This window comes from Olea europaea, unplaced genomic scaffold (assembly GCF_002742605.1).
Source record: "Olea europaea var. sylvestris unplaced genomic scaffold, O_europaea_v1 scaffold256, whole genome shotgun sequence".
NCBI classification, from domain to species: Eukaryota; Viridiplantae; Streptophyta; class Magnoliopsida; order Lamiales; family Oleaceae; genus Olea; species Olea europaea.
In genome coordinates this window covers 564726-582068 of record NW_019243883.1, presented here as the reverse complement: position 1 = coordinate 582068, position 17343 = coordinate 564726, and the positions used below count along the sequence as shown (strand labels likewise).

General features: G+C 32.9%; 2 protein-coding genes and 1 long non-coding RNA gene across 8 annotated transcripts; 1 reads left to right on the top strand and 2 right to left on the bottom strand.

Annotated features, from left to right (window-relative positions):
* Positions 1–143: 143 nt before the first annotated feature.
* Positions 144–4172, bottom strand: LOC111382799. 6 transcript variants are annotated; one of them, XR_002700607.1, is made up of 4 exons: positions 4021–4172; positions 2975–3057; positions 1538–2328; positions 144–873 (listed from the first exon to the last, which is right to left on the bottom strand). It is a non-coding gene; the product is annotated as an uncharacterized LOC111382799 (long non-coding RNA). The 6 variants fall into 6 exon arrangements; XR_002700610.1 differs by having other exon boundaries at positions 2975–3047; XR_002700609.1 differs by having other exon boundaries at positions 4025–4172.
* A 1212-nt stretch (positions 4173–5384) lies between these two features.
* LOC111382789 (ATP-dependent Clp protease proteolytic subunit 3, chloroplastic-like) lies at positions 5385–9938 on the top strand. The gene is made up of 5 exons (XM_023006825.1): positions 5385–5779; positions 6571–6685; positions 7711–7886; positions 9262–9357; positions 9472–9938. Exons 1-5 carry the CDS (start codon positions 5453–5455, stop codon positions 9763–9765), a joined length of 1008 nt encoding a protein of 335 aa, XP_022862593.1. The 5' UTR covers positions 5385–5452; the 3' UTR covers positions 9766–9938.
* A 1053-nt stretch (positions 9939–10991) lies between these two features.
* LOC111382794 (ELL-associated factor 2) lies at positions 10992–15676 on the bottom strand. Its single transcript, XM_023006828.1, has 4 exons — positions 15454–15676; positions 14208–14560; positions 13004–13046; positions 10992–11836 (listed from the first exon to the last, which is right to left on the bottom strand). Exons 1-4 carry the CDS (start codon positions 15572–15574, stop codon positions 11352–11354), a joined length of 1002 nt encoding a protein of 333 aa, XP_022862596.1. The 5' UTR covers positions 15575–15676; the 3' UTR covers positions 10992–11351.
* Between the last annotated feature and the right edge of the window lie 1667 nt (positions 15677–17343).

Here is a 17343-nt window from a genome sequence, read left to right as displayed (position 1 = left end):
AGGAAACAAACTGGGGCTAACTATGTGATTAAAAATAATTATTCACTATGATTTAGATTAAAATCTAAACTTTAATTTTTACCAAACAAAAAACTAAATTTAAAAAACATGATACATTGAAAACTAGTTCAAAACCACAACAATGAAATGTGTATAAGAATTCATGTTGTGCTCGTTCTAAATAGAACATTAGTGACATACATATTTATACACAAATTACACATCAAAACTTTCTTATGAGAAATCAAAACAAAGAACAACCTAAGACATGAGATGACATCTAATTTCAGCTTTCAAAAATGCCCTTCACATAAACCATGCCTTTTTCACTGAACTGGAGCTCCTTTCTCATTTGCTCCACTTGTTGGTCATCACCTTGTACAATTATCTCCGACAGGGTTCCATCATCTCCTACTATCATTTTGACCTTGATCCGCTCCTTTCTAGATGCTTTCATCCAATAATACACTCCCCAAATCCATTTTACATGTTAGACAATGTAGTCTCGGTTTCAAGAGGAAATAACTAACGCTAGATGACTTAGCCCTTGTTTGAGCCACATTATTTCTATAAAATGCATTTTTGAATAGTGTATTGATGAAAAATATGTAGTTAAAAATAAGGAAAAGTTCAGAATTTGTGTTTAATATTATTTTATTGAAGAATATGTGGTTAAAATGATATCAAACCACTACTTAAGAATGTATTTTTTGGAAAGAATGTGGGTCAAACAGGACCTTAATATAGTCAACCAGAACCAATTGTTTCCTATGTCTGGAAGAGTAATTGTCAAAACAAGGGCAACACTTGCCAGACTTGTGCTGGCACAAAAAGTGAGCAATGCTGCTTGGCCACGGCTTGGAACCATAGTACCTTCAAACGTAAAGTAAATAGAAACATGTTATAAAAATAAGCAAAACGAAATATCAGAAACATGCAAGAAAACAGAGTTTTATAATGGCAGGTTTTTCACTATGAAGAAAACTAAATTTTACCATGGCTATCTTACAATTTTTGTATGTCTAAGAGAAAACGGTTTAGGGCAATCCATAGTTGGAGAATAAGTGTATACTACCATTTGGATCTGCAATCAGTTAAGTGATTATGAAAGACAACCAACCCATTGGTACTGGTTGAGCATAACCAACAGTAATAGAAGAATTAGCCATCACTTTTCTAAAAGAAGAGCATCCGGGAAAAGTGGCTTTTTGGATGTTCTTATACATGGAAGAACTTGAAAACTTCTCCTAAGCTATAAATTAACATAAACCATGATGATAAGCATGCTATTTACCAATTACAAAAGCTGAGAAGGAAAATATCAATTGAAGTATATGAGCATGAGAATTTATGGTGCTGCAAGTTCTCATTAACCCTTGGTCATATTTCATCTAGTTGAACTAAATATTGACATTGAAATTCTTCAGATGTGAAAACGTTACAATTCTGAAATTTACCGCATGCAAGGTTGTTGCATAAAGAGATTTTGTTATCAAACACTACTTTTAAGGAACATGTGATAGAATTAGTGGCTTACGTTATCGAATCTCCTCTATCCAACACCACAAAATTATTTCAAGTAAAGAATGAAAGAATTTCTCCTTCCACTTGGTTAGGAGCCTTCTCCCCCTTCCCTTCTCCTATGAATGTCTTTTGCACAATCTGTTCTTAGAATGAAAAGGCAATTTGGATAGTTTCAAGTAAAGCAAAATCAAAAAACGTATCAGAGATGAAGAAAATAAAATCACTCTCAACCTATAAAAGCATGTTTGAAAAGCTTAAAATACGTAAAAGTTACTTTTAAGTAACGTCGAATTTCCGAATATGGGATAACTTGATTTTGTCTTACTTTAGTAAAAACAAACTTATTTTGTAAGTAAATCTATCATTATGTCAAAATGAATAGCTTACTTATATCTCACTTTGATCGATGTAAAAAGTTACTTTAGAACTTATGAGTAGAACTTTTTAAACTTAGCCAACCATGCTTCCTGTATCGCATTTTGGTATAGTCCAGAGTAAAAATGGACATAACAGTTTGGTAACTTAGATTTAACTGAGCACTTGATAAGGGACCAAAGGCCAGGAACGGAAATAATAAAGAGACCAAGAGAAGTATAGTAACTGGCCAATGAGTTTCCTGCAGTATCTGCCAATAGGTAAGAGACTGCGGGTAGTGGTGCAGATTATGCAGGACAGCTGAAGAAGTGGATGATAAAATCTCATTGTCAAGGGAGGACGACACTCGAAGTATGAGGCTCCTGTTTCTTGTTGACAAGCGTCCACGTCCAAGCCATGGGTGAATGTGGTGCTGGTCTTGGGTCGGAACTGTGCAACGAGAAGAGAGGAGAAATTAGTAGCTTCGCTGCCATTGCTGATGGCTCAGAAAAGAATAAAGATGAATCGATTAGTTTGTTGCCAATTTCATTTTATCATTTGAGTAATGCTCATTCAATCTATGTGGTTTGAAACGAATCTCACTTTAGCCTCGTACATTTTCAAAATGGTCACGTTGAGCTTCTCTAGATTGGATTGCATAATTAATCAAGTTGCTTAAACTTCAGGTTCACATTGATTCATAACTGAGCCAAATTTGAGCACATATTAAGACTCACTAATCAATTTCAAGTCAATAGGATAATACAGTAAAGGACAAAGTTAATAGGCTCAACTGGTGGCTACTTTCTTTGAAATCCCTTCAAGATTAACTCACTAAGACATCAAGCCACAATTCTGTTAAAAAACTCATCGAAAATCTGGCTTAAGTTTGAAAATATATAAATTTTGATAAAATCTCTTATTTTTTGATGATGAAAGAAGGGTCTCAGCACGGAGTTTACAAGCTGTGGATCTGGGATGAGACTTCAGTCTAGAAAGACGAAACCAAGAAATCACCCTTCACGTGCGAAATTATATTCGCCTACGAAAACTTTTTCTTTTTTTTTTTTTAACCATTTCTTTATTTTCCGATCACCTGGAAGGATCAGCAGCATTATCCGGGGAGTTAGCCTGGGAATAAGGTGGATTTTCCGACCCAATCAGCTTGACTGCCCTCCACTTTGACAGAGAAGCAAGTTATTTACAATGAACATATATTCTATCTGAACTAAAATTGCAAAAAAATTAAGAATTCACATCGTCCAAATGAAACATAAAATGATTAAAACATACTATTAATGAAAAATGAGGAGGGAATAACAATGAAAACAATAATGACATGTTTTGGCACAGAAACAACTAGACAGTATAAATTATATTAACAAGATTTTAAATTATTATCTTCTTTACTACTCTCCAATCCCGGGTGCTACTAAGTTAATTGTTCTAATGGTCACTGAACTTATGTCCATGTTTTTTATTAGTCATTGAAATTTAAAATGTCGAGTTTTGATAACTGAATTTAGGTTCATGTATTCGATTACTCACTAAAATTTAAAATGTCGAATTTTGACCACTAAATTTTGAAAAATATTGTACGTTACTCACTGAATTTTAAAAAATACTGTACATTACTCACTATAACTCGATATTATACAAAATTCAACAGTTTTGCTAGTGAATAACGTACGATATATTCCAAGGTTCGGTGGCCAAAACTCAATATTTTAAACTTCAGTGAGCAATCTAAGAAATGGACCTAAGTTCGGTAAGCAATTGAAGACATTGACATAAGTTCAGTGATCAAAACTTAACATTTTAAACTTCGGTGATCAAGGAACAATTAACTCAGTGTTATTAAATGGCAAAAAAGAACAGTCCCCCACATAGGATATATCCTGTTCTATGATCAAATAAAAAGTATATCATAATTATAATTTTTGAAAATAATGTGCAGAAGGGTATTCCTGGAGCTCATTAGATAGGTTGTTGGTGTTTCAATTGTATTCTTCAATCAATGAATTCAAAACCCATAAAACTGATTAGCATCCGTAGGTGAAAATGGAACAACAGCAGCAAAATTATTAAAATTAACCAGGTTGAAAAATCTGCATAAGCATAAAATGGGAACACAGAAAGTACCTACAATTACTCACGGAATGCACAAGTGAACAAAGGGAGAGAGGGAGCGCGCGAGAGAGAGAGGAAATTGGGATGAGGAAAATCCTATGGCCCAGTTTTCCCCTATTTCACAAACACAAGCTGATGGGAATGTGGTAAAGTTTGATAATTGATATTTTGATAATTAGAAATAAAGTGAAATTTCAATAATGGTTGTAACAGTAAAATAACTATCAAAAAATTGATTTCAATTAACTTTTTAGCCGTATTAAACAAGCTTTCAATTATTATCAAGCGCTTTGAAGTTTATATTCATACTTTTTAATTTTTAACATGCAAAAACTGTTCTATCTTATTTGGTTTGTTTGGGAAATATACTTTTTCAAGTGAAAATTATTATTATTATTATTATTTTGAAAATATACAATTAAAAAGTAAGAATAAATTATGAATTTCCTATATAATGTATAATTAAAAATAATTTTGAAGTAAATCTCACCCAAATGGATTCTTAGCTCTTGTTTGAGCCACATTATTTTAATAAAAATGCATTTTTGAATAATATAAGAAAAATTTTGAATTTACTTGTAATATTATTTTATTGAAAAATGTATGATTAAAATGATGTCAATTAATATTTAAAAATGTATTTTTTCAAAGAAAGTAACTTAAACAGGTCTTTAATCTATTTACTGTACTCCCAGTATAAGAGTATTATTTTTGTAAATAAGTTATTTATGAAAAAATGATGAATAATTATATTTAACACAATAATTTTTCCTTAAATTAAATGAAATCCACAGATTTTCTTCATTCTACCACATATTCTTCATTAAAATAATATTACACAAAAATCAAAAAAAAAAATTTTAACCATACATTCTCCATCAATCTACTATTTCAAAATATATTCTTAAAAAAGAATGGGGATCAAACACACCATAAATATTGTTAACATACCTTCAAAATAATTTTGTCTAACTTTTAGATTTGTAACTTTTTGCTTATTTTTGTGTAAATATGAGGGGTAAACAAAAGTTGTTTGGGAGTTATTTATAAACGAATTAAATTATAAATAAATATAAATAAATAATAGACGAATTAGTAATAATTATGAAATCCACGGAATGCGTGAATAAAATGTTGTTTAATCATTTATAAATGATTAATAACTAGTAGGTAAATTTCTCTAATTGGTTTCTTTTACAAAAACCATCATTATGGACAAAATATGTTAATTATTGAAATGTTGATAATAAGATTGGAAAAAATATTATAGATATAAATAAGATAATTAGCAAAAAATAAAGACTTATATATTAATTTTACTTATTTAGGTAGTTTAAAAGTACATACTTTTAAGCTTAGCCAAACAAGCTCCTAGTTGAATACCCTTCCCCAATCTGTTCCCGTGAACAAAATTCGAAACAGAAACTGAACGTGAGAAAGAGGAATGGAGCGGGCTTCTCTAGCCTTCACTACAGCCTCATCAGCACCTTCAACTTTCCTTTACCACAGGGCCACCATTTTCAAACAATCCGACACCAATTCCGGCTTATTATTGCCCAGAAGTACACCCATTTCAATCAATATCCATAGAACACGAAAAGGCTACTTTTCGGTGAAAGCAGTAAATCAGAGATCGTCTTCGGGAAATCAGACTTTATCTAGTAACTGGGATGTCTCAAGTTATGCAGCTCCTTCATGGCTACCCAGATTCGAAGAGCTTGACACCACTAATATGCTCCTTAGACAGAGAATTATCTTCTTGGGTGCTCAGGTTCGCTCAAGATTTTGATTTTAGATATGGGACTTTTACTTCGTTATTATGCTAATAGTTCTTGATTTGGGTTTTCTGTTAATGTTTCAATTTACTTTTATTTTATTGGCCTAATGATGTAGAGATTTCACAAGTTCTAATTGATTCTAATTTGTCCGTCCTCGTCATTATCCATATGTCTATTCTCAGGCAACGTACTTGGGGAAAATGATCTTAATCGTGTGTTGAAAAAATTAACTTTATCAAATTCTTTGTTGGTCAGTAAATTTCATTTTGTTAACTTTGTTACAATTTGGTCGTTCTGTCCGTGTCTATTTGTTTCACTAATGAAAAAGCTGAAGTGGAATTCTTGATTTTGACTTTTGACGAGGGTTTCTCGTTTCCTTCATATGGCTAATTGTTTTTAATTTGGGTTTTCTATTAATATTTTGATTTACTTTTGTTTTCTGGGCCTAATGATGTAGAGATTGAGTTCTAACTGTTTCTAATTTGAGTATCATTATCCATACGCATACCTTCAAGCAATTTAATTGGGGGAAATTCTTTAGTAATAGTAAAAAGTTTGACATTTTGAGTAGATTGTTAAGTTTTAAGCGGTTTCACAAGGTTTTCAAGCCAAATATAAATACATAAACACCCCTTGTAAATTTTTATGGAGCTATCAAGACTGTTAACTTTTTATTCAGCTTTAGCTAGTGGGATGTGAAATTCAAATGGATTAATTCTATTATAGAGGAGTTGTTTGGATCTTAACATTTTCTTTTCTGATTAATCAAAATGGTGATGGACAGATAGATGATGTGACAGCGGATTTCATCATAACCCAGCTGCTATTGCTTGATTCCGAAGACCAGAAAAAAGATATCAGATTGTTTATTAATTCACCTGGTGGTTCTGTTACTGCTGGTATGTCAATTGTTAGTGCTGTTCAGTTTGGATGCCATACCAAGTTTGCTTAAAATTCTCCTCATATATTTGGATATACTGTAGTTGTGTTAAGTTGTGAAAACTTATTCTGTTACACTTGAGATTTGAACTTCTAACCAAGAACAGAATGCAGGAGATATTTTCAATTGCTCATTTCATTATAGCCATCATAACTCTGTTGAATGGTGAAAACAACAATATTTACAATCACTTGTTGTAAGGGCAATTCACAAGTGTTTATTTCATAAGAAGGCCTAAATATGTTCTTACTTACAGAATGTATAATGTGGCTTGTGTTACTCTTCAGCCAATGAGAACTGTTAATTCGTTCCTAGTATTGAAGTATTCACACAGCAATTAATCAATTAAACCTGCAAAGGACTACTAAACGATCTTTACTCTTTATGTTATTGTCTAATTTAATTATGGCTAAAATGTGTACTTTGTTGTTTCTAGTGGTTGATATATAACTATAAATCCACCCAATTCCTGAAGAGATGTAAACACAAGCTTGTGCCCCTGTTTGGCAGCCATTTTTTGGGTAGAATGAGTTTTTGAATGGTAAATTTTTGGAGAATGTGTAGTTGAAAAGTAGGAAAAAGTTTTGGGTTTATGTAAAGAATATTTTATTGTGAGAATGTGGTTGAAAATGATTATGACAGAAAAAAAGAGGTATGAAAGAATGGTTGTCAAAAAGGGGCTATATTCCTCATTATTCTGGAACTCATAAATGAGGATAACCTACTAGTTAATTACATTAGTCTCATCTTTATTCATCTCCACCACCTTTCTCTAGAAGACAAGTTAACACACTGAAAGAATTAAGGCCAGCATTTCATTTATATATTATTTCATTAAGGGTTTGGACTTGATTAGCTAAGATGTGTACTATGTTGAAGTCTTATGTGCTAAACTAAGTTGCATGTTCTGAGCTTTCAAGCCTATAACTTTAAAGGCTAGCATTTTCAATTAGTGAAGTCCATCCTTTGAATTGCTGCTTGTAGGAATGGGCATTTATGACGCCATGAAATTGTGCAAGGCCGATGTTTCAACCATCTGCTTGGGCCTTGCTGCATCCATGGGTGCATTCCTCCTTGCAGCTGGTACTAAAGGGAAAAGGTTTTGCATGCCAAATTCAAGGGTCATGATCCATCAACCTCTTGGAACTGCTGGGGGCAAAGTAAGTACTTCTATTTTATTTTTTATTTTTTTCTCTACATTGGTGGCTTTTAATGGGTTTACATTCTCATTATTTCTTGCTTATGATATTCCAGGAATGCGAACTGACCTTTTCTACATGATGTAACGGTAGACTTGAATTATTGGGAACTTTCATGCTTTCAAACTTTACAAAATTCTTTCCCCCATCTCTACTTCTTCTATTTATACCAACCGACAAGCATATCAGTTGATGTTCTGAAAGTTCTATGTTTCTTCCACTTCTTTATGAAACAGTGGGTCTCAGGTATGGCTACCATACCCATAGTCAAGAACCCTTTTGTAATAACCCAATCTAAGACTGGATAATTGTCTATTTGCAGATGAAGAAAAAAGAGCTTTTACATTGCCTTGACTTAGCCCCTGTTTGAGCCCCATTACATTAAATTCTATTACATTTCATTTTTCTCTCTCATATTTTCAACCACACAATCTTCCATAAAATAATATTCCACACGAAAATCGAAAACTTTTCATTCTTTTTCAACCACTCATTTTTCAAAAAAACATTATTCACCCCATTAATTTTTCCACGTAATGGGGATCAAACGGGGACTTAAACTAGAACCCTATTTTAGTGAAATCAGGCTAACTGAAAACTTATACATAAATGTGCTGAGGATAATCAACCACAGTCATATCGATTACTAAACACCGTTTGGCTCTTCCTCCGACACTAATCACCATCATATCGATTACTATACCCTGTTTGTTTCTTCCCTGACACAGACTCTAACCTACTAAGCCAGTAGAAAATTGGGTAATGTAATAGTGGTCCTAGCATTAAAACTGAAACTAAGCAAGCACCAAAATTTCAATAAGACCTTGAACGCCTAAGAGATAAACTTACATTGCGAACAACTTATACAAAATAATCTGGAATAATGGAATATACTCTCTTAACCACCTAGTGCATACTAGATCGGACAGACTGGATAGTATCATAAACAAGAATTTAATTTCTTTTTCTTTCTTAGTATTCTCCAATGCATCCAATCCTATTTATCAAACATGCTATAAGTGTTTTGTTTTCATATTAAAGGAGCAGCTACATTTTACAAGGTGATAGCCTATAATTCCTATTTACATAATCAATTTCTACCATAACAGTTTTCTTTCATTCATTGCAATCGGTCTTTTTGCGTTTTTAGTAAGGCACCTTTTTCTCTTTCGATAACATACTGACTACGACTAATGAAATGAAAATCTATCACAGCTGAAATGGTTGTTAATTTAGCATACCAACTCCCAAAAGATGAATTCCGTAGGGGTATATTGCTATGTGACTGTTAGTATTTTCTACAGACTAATTCTTAGATGATATAATTTGTTTCTAGGCAACAGAGATGAGCATACGCATCAGAGAGATGGCATACCACAAAGTTAAGCTCAACAAAATACTATCTCGAATCACAGGAAAGCCTGAAGAGAAGGTATAGTTTATCTAAATCCCGACCTCAGTTTTGTTTTTCAATTTCTTTTGAAGAAGTTATTGGCAAATTCTTGAATTTCTGACTTTTTGTTTGCTATTTTTTATTGCATTGCAGATTGAAGTAGATACTGATCGTGATAATTTCATGAATGCTTGGGAAGCAAAAGAGTATGGATTAGTTGATGCTGTTATCGATGATGGCAAACCTGGACTAGTGGCACCCATTGCAGACGCATCACCTCCACCTAAAACTCGTGTGTGGGATCTTTGGAAAATAGAAGGCAGCAAGAAAGCCAGGAAGAATTTGCCTTCGGAGGAAAAGATTCCGGAAAATGGATATGGCAGTGGGAAAAGAAATGATGATGACATAGGCAGGGAAAAGGAAGAGGAAGCACCAGCGCCTATATGAGGCCCGTGGTGGATATTTGTTGTACACGCTGTAACATTGAATAGCTGAGCAATTCTTTTCTTTGTGTAGTTAAGCAATATCTGAATATAAAGAAACTATCATTTTCAAAACAGTGACTAGTTTTTGCTTTTTTACTTCTTTTTGAGTTTTATTAATGAAAACTGATTCTTCTATCTTCGAGTTGAATGGGAAGATCTAAAATTCTTATGAACAAAATCAATAATCTGATATTTCTATCCTCAGTTATATGGTAGTTTTTCTTTTTGCATATCCATTATGCTTGTGTATAAGGAGTCAGTCTACTCTAGATCACAATCCTATCGAATGCTGTACATGGTACTGAATAGGGTTGAACAACATAATTAATAAAATTTTAACTTTTTTATATTCATTTATATTGTTCATCTGTGTCTTGTAAGTCAAGATAAATAAGACGTTCTTGCCAAGAAAAAAGTGTAGCATCAATAAATCCATGAGAGATTATTTGTAAAAGGGTCCCATTGAGCCCCGTATTGAATATAGAATCAGTTCCTATAATTATAAAACACATGAGATTTCTTTTATTTCGTTGCCCATTCTTTTCTTTTCTTTTATTTCGTTGCCAAATAGATGTTGAAACTGCGTAAATTATTTGCATTGTGACTACTATCGTTGACCAAGGAGAAAATATAGAATGAGCATAGGGTAATAATTCCAAATTTCCATATTGATCGGCACTAATCCATACGCTCCCATTTTTAACTTCTCGTAGGATAATTTTAATTTGGCCGATTTCCTCTCTTTTACAATCAATTTCACAGCAGCACTTGTTAAGTGTGATTTCTATGTTATGTATGACTGTGTCAAAGCATATATTGATTGAAGTAGATTCTTCTTTTTGATCAATCAAAACCCTTTTTCAAACTGTACAAACTTTTTACAGGGGCGAAGTAGACATAATTGTGCCCTTTCGTCCTTGTGTTAAATGGTCATGCCACTTTCCAAGCAACTATAAATAATAAGATCATGTTACATGTCTATCAAGGTTGACATAAGTTTTACATAATGTCTACGACATTCTTATCATTTGTCAATTTAAAATAAAATTAGCTTTTTCGTCAAATCATTTCCCCCCAAATTATCTTCTGGCATTGCTTTGGCGCTACCTTCTATAAAATCAGCATAATTCTAAATAATATTGCCCAAGTAAAATAGACGCAAGAACACGTAAATTGTACGCAGAATGATATGGCTGAACATATCTTGCTAACTTCAAAATGACCATGAAATCAGTATCAAAAGTGTGCTGGTACAAAAGTCTTTAACATAGTTAAATTAATAAAATGGTTTGACAAATCCATTTCGCCTTTTCGAACCATAGATATATTATTAATTGCATAAATTTTACATCAGAACTAGGAAAAAAGCTTAGCAGAGCACTCTACCAAGGATTATCATCCTCAAGTGTAGGCATAAAATATAACAATTGTGCCAGCGACGTACCAACCATGAAAAACTTGCTAAAATTAACAGTGGATGATAATCCATATAGTGAATTCACGATGGTGAGGTGTCTGATCCGAGGTGGCCAGAACAACTTACGATTTTCAGATAGAGTTGACAGAATCACCATCACTGCTCTCACTATCAGTACTGCTACTTCCACTTCCACTCCCGCTTCCACTGCCACTCCCGCTTCCACTGCTCTCAGTACCACTGCTACTAGAGCTTGATGTTTGGTCTTCTCCTTCTGCATTGACCTGTGCTCTAAGGGCTTCTGCAGCATTTCGGCCACCCTTGTCAGCTTCATCATCACTCGCATCAACATCAGCAATCTCATCATCTGTATCAGTTTGATGCGGTATGTTTATATCAATACCAGTGTCGAATTCTTTGACATCAACACCGGTGTCGAATTCTTTGACATCAAACTTTCCTCCATTAGCTCCTGCTCCAACGTTGTTATCGTCATCATCATTCAATAGATCCAATTGCTCCTCCAGGTCGTCATTCTTAAGGTCTGGTGATGGATTTGAAGGGCTTTCTTCGGCTAGTGGATAATCATGGGCCTTCCCATTTCTAGGTTTAGCATCTGATGAAGGACGAGAAAAAAAGAGGGAAGTAAAGCAAATGTATCACTTCAACTGTAAAAATAGTTTTTTTTCAAATTCTGCCCAAGGCAGCAAAAACAAAAAAATCTAAAAGGTACCAAGTGAAATGACCCAAAAGAAATGACTTCAACAAATGTCCTACTGTTCTTAATAGCAATCAAAATTAAGCATACACAGATTTTAGTAGATTCTTTCATGCACAGATTTTAATAGATTCTGTTCCTTAGAGCAAAAGATATGAATCAAACTCATAATAAATTAATCATGTGTTTTGAAATTAACAACTCCATCCATAGGATAAGATCATTTCAAGTACCAGAAGCAACAATACGAATAGAATTGGAGAAGTTATTAATAAATATCTAGCAAAATTCTAATTACTAGAGAATAGGATTACTCCCCAGCACCATGGGTAAAAATTCCGCTAGATTTAGAGTGAAGTCACCCATACATCTTTCACATTCTTACATTACACAAATTAATGCAAAAAGTAAAGGCAACAGCAACAAAGCCAGCTAAGGAAAAATTTATTTGTAGCTGAAAAGAGCTTAAAACTGCATTTGAAAGTGGTAGGTTCAATACCTATGACTAGTCACAGTTGTGGGCACATTATAAAATAATTTCGATGGTACATCAATCTCTATATCAAAAACATGGTATCTGCAAGTGCCTTTATTTTTCCTTATCGCTAATAAAAAAACATTGCTGTGAAACTTGCATAAAGAACAACACTGAGTGATGTCCTACCATGTAATCTCTAAGGATAAACCCAATTAAATATGCAGAAGTGAATTTGAGAGAAGACAAGCAAACGACAGGCAAAGAGATGGGATGAATTAAAAAAACTGTATTTTCGGACAACTCCTGCATTTCTTTCCACGGCTTTTCTTTTAAGTTTAGCTTCATTTTCTGCCTTGACATGAGCATATGATAACCATTCCTTTATTCTAGAAAGGAATGGGCAAAGCGGGGAAAAGAGGGTTAGTTACTAAGTTTTCTCTCTGATTTATTTTTCTTTTCTCTCTCTAAATATTCGGTGAATCTAAAATGCAGCATTTAATCAAGATGTGGGGATTTTATTTAGATCAAGGTGAGATGGGAAAAGTCCAAATGCATACATTAAATATTCTAAATTAAGCAAGTCATGCCTGAGCTGTTGAAGTCCCCAATTTCAATTCGTTCAACTTCACCCTGCACATACACAAACAAAAGTTGACTATGTTAGTATGACAATCAGAAGCAGCCAAGATTTGCAATGAGAATCAGCAGCGGATCCAGCACCTAGCGAGCACCCACGGCAACGCGTGCTGGATCCACTGGGGGCAATTTTATTTTTTATTTTTTTGACAATACATAAATTTTTTAGCTTATGTTACTGATAATTCATTTTAATTTCATACATCTTCTAGCTAAGTTGGTTAGAGTTTGCATGTACATATTGGACGTCCCAAGTTCGAATCCCTTACTCACCAATTTATTGTGCAATATTTTTGCTTCTACAATTTTCACCAAAATTAATGCAATAGAGTGGGCATCAGAGGGGATTCGAACGTGTGAGCTCTTGTTAGAATTATTGAGAGCTTGACCATTATAACACTTGTTAAAGTTTGACACTAAGTTTAAAATAATATGTTAAGTTTTAATTCAATTGTACAGATTCGAACCCGTGCTCTTCCTTCGAATATACAAAATTTGACAACAATGTCATTTGGTAAGTACGGTTTATTCTTATAAGAGAATTATATATGTTTAATTTGAACAAAATAATTGTTATATTTTAAATTTTCAGCCTTGTTTGATTCCTATTTATTTCAAAATACATTTTTCTTTCTCTTATTTTCAACTTTACATTTTTCAATAAAATAATATTGCATGCAAATTCAAAGTTTTTCCTTATTTTTAACCACACATTCTCCATCAAATCACTATTCCAAAATGCATTTTTTTTTTTTTCAAAAAAAGGACACCAAATGGGCTCTTAATATTTTATTATGGTCGACGGTGCTGACTCAAAATCCTGGATCCACCACAAATGAGAATGCTAACTATATAATCTGAAGAGAATTCTTTTCAATTTTGTTGTTGTTGGGAGAAAAAGAAAACATGCATGCACAATGAATCCAAAAGGCAATGAAGACATGTTGAGATCTAGATTGTTAAAAGTGCCCCTCTTTAGGCAACAAAGACTTCAAAAGCGATAAGAATTCTGTCAAATCAAATCATCTTTGTGCACATGCAACATCCCAGGATCCTTTATTTATTTTTTCAAAAATTAACTTCTAAGTTCGAAATAGGATTCCAGAATTATATACACTATTAAACAAAAAAACTAGTTCTAGAAAGAGAACCCACCGGCATCACATGAATTGCCTCTTTGTTCAAAGGCTGATACTTAGTCACTTTCCCAACTGGGGGTGAATTTGCATCAGAGGGTCCAGCTGATGCGGCTGCTGTGGATATAGATTCACCCTTCATTCGATTATGCCTCAACCGCTTTACAGCACGGTGTAATCTCTCTAACCGAAAAGACTCGCCGTCAAAGAAAAGAACAGCATCATTTTCCTTGTAATCTTCACTAATGCCCTCAAATGTCACCTTGGGCTTCCCTGGTTGATTGTTTTGGAACTCAACAGTAACCTTATTATCCTTACTTTTGTGCAATGTGCCGCGCTGGTTCTTATCAATTGAAGCTGGCTTAAATTCATCTGGGGAAAAAATATAAATAAATAAATAAATTAGCGAGAGACATTTATTTTCTGCTATAAACATACAATCCAGAACTTAAGAAAGGAGAAATAGAAAACCCAAAGGCAATTCTCCACATGCTTGGTTCTCGTGGAGAATTCAATTCGAAACAAATGCCTCCGAATGAACAAAAGAAGCACTTCAAGGAATTAATAGTATTGAGATTTAGAGACAAAAGAACTCATTTTTATCCAGATAATATGCTAAATTATGAATGAATTACTTGTGATTGAACACTTGAGCTGCTTCATTTTTCCATCATTCATCTCAAAAACCATTTGTCTGTTGATTTACAAAATCTATCTCTGTTTCACACTCACATTTTGCTAATCCATTAAATCCTTTCGTTATGAGGTTGAAGCTATTCATAAACTTATGAAAAACCATAGAATATGAAAAGAAAAAACTGAAACAGCATGCTTCCCTTGCATTTGAAATCTTATCTTCTGGAAATAAAACCAGCAAGTTAAGAAGGGCAAAAACAAGAAAGCCATCAGGCAGTCAGCAGTCCTCGTTCAATTCAATAATACGTTCTCAATTACACAACAGGAAGAAAAAAGCACTGCAATACTAATTTGCCTTCTCTCTTCAATTCTTTTCGTCAACCAAACACAGCCCGTTAAACAAAAACAACATGAAATTTCATCATAAAGATGGAAAAAAAAAAATAAATAAATAAAATACAACCTGCTCCTAATCACTATAATTCAATCAATTATCACAAAATGCAACCTAATTCAGCTACTGGAATTAAACCAATCAACACAGAAATGTAATGTCCTCTACAACAAATTGCATATGAATCCATGTATATACACAAGTACATATGAGAGAGGAAAGGGAATAGGCATACAGCGTAAAGTACAGAACTTGGAAGAGGGATGGTCATCCTTGAATGAGGAGCCTAGGGTTAGATTGTACCACCGATCGGGTTTTGGGGCTGTATTGGGTTCCTTCGAGTTTATACCTGCCATTTTTGGTTATAATATTCTGAAAAATCTGCAAACCCTAGAATTCCGAGTTAGCCGTGGCGTTTGGGGTTATTTGGGCATTTGGGGGAGGAATATCGCGACACACATTTCAGACAAATTTAAGCCCTGTTTGTTGGGATTAAAATCTAAATTATAATTTAAGTCTAAATCAATAATTAATTTTAATCACATATTTTGTAGGATTCATAATTTTTTTAATATATATTTCATCAATTTTTTTCATCAAAATTTATTGAAAATTTTATTTTAATCGCCAGTAAATGGGTATGGCGTAGATTGGTCATGTTAATTAATAAGCGCATTTCAATTCGATGATCACTAGACTTTTGGTTATATAAATTGATTTGTTCCAAAACGCCGTGCTTTTAAGTTTTGTACACTTGTATTCATTTTTTCAAAAATTAATACTAAGCCCATGTTTGATGATTATTATTGGGAAAAATAATGTTTTGAATAGTATTTTTTTTTTTTAAACGTGACTAAAAAGTAGGAAAATTTTTTGATTTACATGCAAAATATTTTATTGCATGAATTGTGATTAAAAATAAGTATGAAAAATAAAAATAAAAATTTTGCTTTAAATGGAGACAGACATGGGCTAAATTTGTTGTGTATCAAACCATATATTTTGCCAAGTCTAAGAGATGACTTGCCTATGAGCATACTTGAAACGAAAATGGACCCAGTGGATTGAAATTTAGTGGATTTCAAGTTTGATTATGAATAATATAGGGTAAATCGTATTACTGCAATGGGCTATAGCTTTTAAGTGAAGTAATAGTAATATCCTATATCAGTTAGTATCAAAGTCGAAAGTCTCATATGTGAGTCGATGTTAGAGTATTCTCGTGTGATGGATAAATAATGTAGAAGCATGCTTAAATAGAGACAGGCTTGAAAAACTAGAATTCATTTGAATTTTCTATCTTGATCCTCTATGATACATGGTGGATTGAATTAGTGTTACAAGATGCAGCTTTTGGATAAAAATTGTGCCAATAACCTACAACGCGACTCTAATTTCCATAGAATGATTTTTTGGGCATGGGAAGGCTAAACTTGTGATGAATGAGATATTTTATAATTGGATGACTAATGTAGAATAAATTTAGCGATTGATGTGAAACAAATCTTAAATTTGAATGATTAGTTTTAAATAAATTAAGTACTTGTTTGGTAGGAATTTTATTAATTAATTTATTGATTTTTAGAGATAAAATGCGCCCTACCTATGAGAGAAGAATTAAAAAATAACGGCTGGAATAGTAAAATAACGATAAAAAAATTGATATTAATTGAATTAAAATCTCTACCAAATATGCTCTAACTTTGATAACCAACTAGAAAGAATAATGCTATGTAACCTCGTTAAAATTGCAATCTCAATCTAAGTGGCCCTAATGAGACATTAACTCAAATAAAAATCTGCCTATAAGTCCAGTGACCAATCAACTCTTACCAATTTGGTATTATATATATATGGCAAATTATTGAACAATGTCTTTAAATTTAAATCATTAGTGCGTATAGATATTTTATAAACGATAACATCCTTTTATTCTATAAAAATTGTTTTATGAATGAAAAATATTATAGACTTGTTTAAATATTTATGAGTTACACAAAGGCTTCTCTGAGTAGTTTTTTTCCCCATTATTGTTAACCATTTCGATATACATTTTGGATCAATTTTATTTATTTTCTTACTAAAAGTTAATTTTTACAAAAAATTTCTAGGATGTGATTAAAGA